Raw genomic sequence first — 6,314 nt, 5'->3', positions numbered from 1 at the left:
GAACGTGCTTTTCAAGCATTATCCATAGAAAGTACTGTTCATATCAGACAGCATAACTGACAGTCTATGCATTTAACACACACACTACCATAAATGTATAATTCAAACTCACAAATTACAATCATTCAAAATTCTGTTCTGCTCCATTATGAGACAAATGTTTCTCTTGAATTAATATATTGACTAATGGTTTAGATCAGAAAGTAAACCAGCTACGATCTCAGCATGAGTCCCACGTGTATTTACAATTAGACATCCATATAGTAGGCCCTAATTCTTAGATCCTAAAACTCACTACCTTATGGCAAGGCATTTTAATACTAATGGACACTGTATTCATGACATATCTGTTTGCAGTGCCAGTTGTTACTATGGCAGCAATAAAATTAGCAAACTCGAAATAATAATAATAATAATAATAAATAATACTATATAAGTAGTAGTTTAATGTTACAATAAAAAATATCAAAACATTATAGACTCTTTCTCCAAAGAAAATAGAGGAAATAATATTGACAATCCAACACAAACAGTGCTCAAAAAGTCAATGGACTATACATTTACATTTAGCTGACACTTCTTAGCCAACTTACAACTACAGCTGAATACAACTTGGTCAAATGAGGGTTAAAGGCCCTTGCTCAGGGGCCCAGCAGTAGCAGCGGTGGGGCTTGAACCAGCAGCTCTCTGATTAGTAGTTATGTTCCTTTACCATCTGTTACCACTGCCCTGTCTAACCTCACAAAAACAATCCAAGAGACAAAAACAAAGATTAGTTTGCAAGCTGCATTTTACAATGCAGTTTTGTAAAATGCTGCATTTTACAATGCAGTTTTGCACTAGCCGAAATATACGTGTATCACAAGATACAGCCATTAAAAAGTCAGTCAGTCAGTCAGTCAGTCAGTCAGTCATTCTTAATTTTATGCAAATAAATATTCATTGTGGAGGGCTGAAAAATGCTTAAGGCCCTAAAACAGTAAAAGGTTTTCTGTGGAATTACAGGCAGCTTGAAACTAGGATGAAACTGGAAGCCGAAACCAAATTTTTAAATTAGAAGTACTTTTAAAAAGAGGCATGACCAGGGAGCAAGCTCATTTTTGAAATGGTTCTACACCTTTTAAAATCCCTTTCACACATCAATTCATTTTTAAAGAACCCCACAAATGTGTTTTTTTTTTTTTTTAGGAAATACATTTGTTTTTTGGTAATATTCTTTATTATTGTATGCGTTATTCTCGCACACATTCTTAAAGTCCACTCTCATTTGTCACTGCTGCCGTTCTCATGTACTTACAACAAGCATTTCCCATTGAATATTATAGGTGTCAGCCTTATATCAAAATCTATAACCACAGTGCTAATTTGTGTAGTAGATTACTGATTATGAACTGCCCACAGAACAGTTTAAAATCAATTAGTATTCCCTCACCATATATCCAAATGCTGTCCCACAATTTTTCAGTACTATGCTAAATGCTCACATTTTTGCTCTCAACTTGTATCTAGTCTCTCCCAGATCAATGAATTACCCAATGACATTTCATTATAAAGTAATTTTTTATTAGGCTCACATACCTTGTACGTACACTGTTTGTCCTGTTCATTAGGTGTTTATCTGTACCTTTTATAAGTGTACAATTTATGCATAGTAACCCATTAGTCACCCTCTAGACCAGTGGTTCTCTAGCGAGTCCTGGCATTATTCCACTTCCCAACACACCACTAGGAACACTCAATAGCTGGGACAGAGGTACTTGGAGCTATAGTAGACAAACTTGGCAAGTAAAGGTGTGGACAGTATGGTAGGGTCACAAGGATTGGTTTAAAACAAATTTAAATTTAAAAAAATAATAAAATAAATAAATAATAATAAAAAACAAACAAACAAACAAACACAGTACATTCATCACCACTGATCAGTTCCTAACCTTAGGCTCAATGTTGAAATATTCAGCTAAGAGTTCTGTGGTCAAAAACTGACCACTGGTGAAGGGGGCAAATTGTGCATGTCAACATATGGGCTATAAACTTGTAACCACATATGAAAAAGATATAATGACAATGTAGGTATTTCTAATAAAATGGCTGGTGAGGAGATATGGACTTAAAGATGTTGAGGCATTAAAACTTTGAAACATTAAGTGATGGTACTCGCACAATATTTTGTGTGTTTAATAAAACTTGGTCCATTCCATTCTTGGTTGTACTGAAGAAAAAACTGAATATGTCCAAAATATTTTTAATGGAATAAATGTCTTTATATGTCAAAGGGTAAGGGAGAAGTTACTTGCTACAGCACTTCAGGAAGAACAGTTTCCAAAAGGAAAGAAAATCCAGTCATGTCATGGGAGAGTCCAGTTAACAGAACAGAAGGTGTGTAAGAAGTGTTCCCCTAATTAAGATAAAGAAATGTGCCTGTGTTTAATCAGGTCATCAAACAGAGCAAGAAAAATGGATCACGTTCCATTTTTAAAAATTCTCACTGCTTTGTTGGATATAATAAAGGTGAAGAAAGACATGAAAACTATGTTTTATGTATAATACAAAATCATTATTCTCAAAAGCAAAGTCAAGTGGCATATTTACCAATAGATGGCAATGTTGTGCATATTCTCAAACCAAAACAATGAATAAAAATTCCGACCTCCAGTTGAGGAGAAATCGCTTACAATAAACTAGACAGCAATCAGCCAACTCTTCCTTCCTTGTACATCTTATAAAGGTTTTATTGTACTTTAAAAGTGGCTAACCAACAAATAAATAAATAAATATATATATATATATATATATATATATATATATATATATATATATATATATTTTAAAATATGTACTCTTTTTGAAGGGCAATTGTACAAGGGACGATGTTTATTTGCAGTTATTCACAATTTGATATAAATAACAACCATATGGCACCAAAGCTTTTTCAGTAATATTTTCTTTTACATCAAATACTGTAAATAAATATACAGTAAGTCATATTACACATAAGATGTTGATAAAATGTTTAACTTTTTCATTATTTCAGAGTGGAGAGCAGAGTCTCACCAACCAGAGGTACTTCTAAAATGCACATGTTCTAATTTTTTCCCAACATACATTCAGAAACAAACAAGCGCTCTTACTCATCAGATTCTGAGCATCTACAATTCACTGCCATCAGAGTGGGGTTTTGCTGTTGCCATGCTCAGACTATGTAAAGTCTTTTCCAGCTTGAGAAAAAGAGGAATTTACACTGGTCCCTGACATCATGGATGTGGCCATTTCAATCACATTTCTGTGGGAATTCCAAGGTAAGACAGTTCCCTTCCCATAGCCATCAGCAAAGTAGCCAATGACCTACTACATAACAATTAGTTACATAGTTTGTAGTCCTTGTTTGAGTTTAAATCTGTGGTAACTGCCCAAAATTACTGTAACAGCCTATTAAGATGCTCCACAGTGAAAAGGCAAGTTTTTAGTGCATAACTATTTGCATTATCATCCAAATTATTTGTACAATAGTCTGTAAACAAAATGACTGTTTATCGAAGGTTGATTTTTGTGACTAGCTAGAATACATGATTCACTCAATTTGCTTGCTGGGGATTGGAAAAGAAAATCTCCAATCCCCCAAAAGCAACTGAGCACCGAATGACCGTCATAGCCTCCTTATGCCATTATTCACTTGCAGGGTCAACTTTCAGAGTCTGAATAAATGAGTGTGACCACCTTGGTCACAAAGCTACCATCAAATGAAGAATCAGTCTTAGGACATCATCATGTTGAAGACACCTAAAATCTGTGAGGAAGTGAGAAAGTGACCAACCCCCAAACAGTGTCCTACATAACAGTAGTTCTCAAGATAAAAAAAGAATATAGCTTGATCTGGTGAGATCTGGCACCAGAGGGGCCCCCAAATCCCTGGGTAACGAACACAGGCATGCACGGTTACTCAACCGGATTTCAGGTGACAAGGATCACACATGCAGGTCTCTCATTATTACTCAGAATAATTCAGATTGTAGAAATGACCATCTTGCGCCATCACTTGAATCAAAGATCACTACTCCCCTGTAAATCAATCTGCACATTTTGAATTGAACTATGCTGCGGGTATGGCACCAGAATACCAGAGGAAGTCAGTTCATGTCAATGGTATTAAAAACCCACTCTGTGAATGTCTTGAGTTTGGCAGAGGCATTATGAGAGTCCTCCTGTAGCCGTTGATTGTCCGCCCTTAAACTCTGAATCTGGGCCTGCAAAGATGCCTTTGCATCCTTCTCCTTGGAGGGAGAGAGAGTGAAAGATAGACAGAGAGGTGGGCAATATACTAAAATATAAAGTTGTTGTTCCCAATTCAAAAGGATTATAGTCTATAAAGTACCTAGTGAAGTACTCAGGGAAAAATAAAAGGAAAAAGGTCATGAACAACTCATATCATGAATTTCTAGCTGTCAAGGGACAAGGTGAGAAGAGGAAGAGAGTCTAAATCAGACACAACAGCCAAAGTGAATATTACAGGGAAGTACATTAGTCTAGTACTCTACATGAAGTAATCATGTCATTTTCACCATCACTCACCTTTTTTAGGTCCTCCTGTAGCAGTTTCACAATAGACTCCAGCTGACTGACCTTCCCAATAAGACAGGCGGGGCTCTCACTGTAAAGCAGGGTAGAGAACACCACCACAGGCAAATATTCAAGCAAAATGAAACTTACTGGTTTTCTTACTGAAATATACTGACATACACTGATCTGATCTAGTGCTAATTGTGTTGGTCCAGAATTAGGTATGAAGTTTGAAAATGTGCACATAGCTGGTCACAAACCTTTTAATATACATTTGCAAAGGTGCAGGCTGAATATGCAGTCATATGAATTTCTCATCTATAGGATCTAAGTGATATCTGAACTTTGTACGATGCATTTCACTTGTGACGAGAGTTACGGATTATACATTTGTTGTATATTCTCCAGATACCACAGTGCCAATGAAACTCGGGTGTCAAGACAGGCACGTACCTGGGCGAGACGTGCTGCAGTGAGACAGCCTGAGGCTCGGCCTTTTGGGAATTGGAGGCAAGCTCCTCTGACCTCAAGATGACATCCTTGGTTGCCAAGAAGGTTGCCCTCTGAACTGCAGATGCAAAGGGAAAGATAAAAATCATCAGCCACTGAGTTCTTTAGAATCTAATCTGCTGAGGTTATTCCATGAGGGAATTTATTCAAGTCTGCTCAGAACCCTGAAAAACCTTTTACCTACTGTTATTTCTTCTCAGCTTTGTTTTTTCTTTCAGTTAGCTAGATAGAGTAGACAGGTAGATAGTTAACCAAAAAAGCTAATTTAATCTCTAAATTAGCTAGAGCTTACCAAGCAATTTCTACAAATTTTCACAATGGGTGATGAAACATAAGGAGGAGGGAATGCTCTGACAGGCCACTAAAAAAAAAAATTCAAATGCAGTACTCTGTTTAACAGAGTGAAATGAAGAATGAGAAGTATGCTGAAACCAGCAGAAAGTGATCCAGATTCTGCCACTGGTGTCTTGCATCAACTAGAATGGTCATTAAATACGAGGGCAAAGGAGCATTAGATGAGTCATTAAATTGCTGAAAGGTATATCTTATTTTTTTCAATGCCATTCAGCAATGCTTATTTTGAATGTGTGTTTTTGGCCACTTTAGGATTTGTCGTCCGATAAAAGAAACAGACTTTCAGTCGAAATGGTCAAGCTGGGGATCCAGATCACAACTTTAAAATGTCATGTACTGACTAGAAACCATTCATTTAAAAAGAAAATCAGATGATAACGGCAGAAAAATCAAATACAAAACACAAAAGTAAATGAGGGGTTTTTTTAAGCTGATTTTTAGGTTGAAAAAGATATGTAATTCTTAAAGTTAAAGTACACAAAATTAACTTCCAATATAGGACACCTTCAAAGGCCTTGGCTGCATCCACCAGGTCTGACCAGTCCAGTCCACTGTCTGCTCCGGCATCTGGGAGTGGGATGAGGGCAGGGTCCTGGAGAGGTGGCCTGTGGGGCTCCTGCTCAAATCCACTGCTCTCCATGGAGGTGAGGTCTCCTGTAGGTAATGAGAGAGAGAGAGAGGAAAAAAAACCCTACATCATAGTAGCCAACTTGCAGCTATAGCTACCTTGTGATATATAAAACATTAATTGACATTAAGTGTTAATATTTGTGAATTCATAGTTCGAGCAAGATTTAAAAACCCTCTTAAGATGCATTAGAGCCTTTACCTGAAGCCACTTATCACCATCAGTACATTTCTGCAAAGGTTGGCAAAGACCTCATAAACATATTGGA

The 6,314-nt window shown here is 36.8% G+C and overlaps 1 protein-coding gene across 5 annotated transcripts in view; it reads right to left on the bottom strand.

Moving 5' to 3' along the window:
* Nucleotides 1-2,830: 2,830 nt before the first annotated feature.
* Nucleotides 2,831-6,314, bottom strand: part of LOC113579851 (signal-induced proliferation-associated 1-like protein 1) — a 39,139-nt gene continuing 35,655 nt past the window's right edge. For 3 of the 5 annotated variants that reach the window (XM_027014037.3, XM_027014038.3, XM_081721437.1), the window contains 4 exons: nt 5,923-6,072; nt 5,008-5,122; nt 4,567-4,645; nt 2,831-4,268 (listed from right to left, as the gene is read on the bottom strand). In XM_027014037.3, the coding sequence (XP_026869838.2) occupies nt 4,125-4,268; nt 4,567-4,645; nt 5,008-5,122; nt 5,923-6,072 (488 nt within the window). In that variant the 3' untranslated portion in view covers nt 2,831-4,124. Of the gene's footprint in view, nt 4,269-4,566; nt 4,646-5,007; nt 5,123-5,922; nt 6,278-6,314 lie in introns of those variants that run through there. The other 2 variants (XM_081721438.1, XM_027014039.3) reach the window with 2 other exon arrangements.

The sequence above is a fragment of the Electrophorus electricus genome, chromosome 10 (assembly GCF_041902795.1).
Source record: "Electrophorus electricus isolate QZ-2024a chromosome 10, ASM4190279v1, whole genome shotgun sequence".
Taxonomy (NCBI): domain Eukaryota; kingdom Metazoa; phylum Chordata; class Actinopteri; order Gymnotiformes; family Gymnotidae; genus Electrophorus; species Electrophorus electricus.
This window is presented reverse-complemented; position numbering and strand designations above follow the sequence as displayed.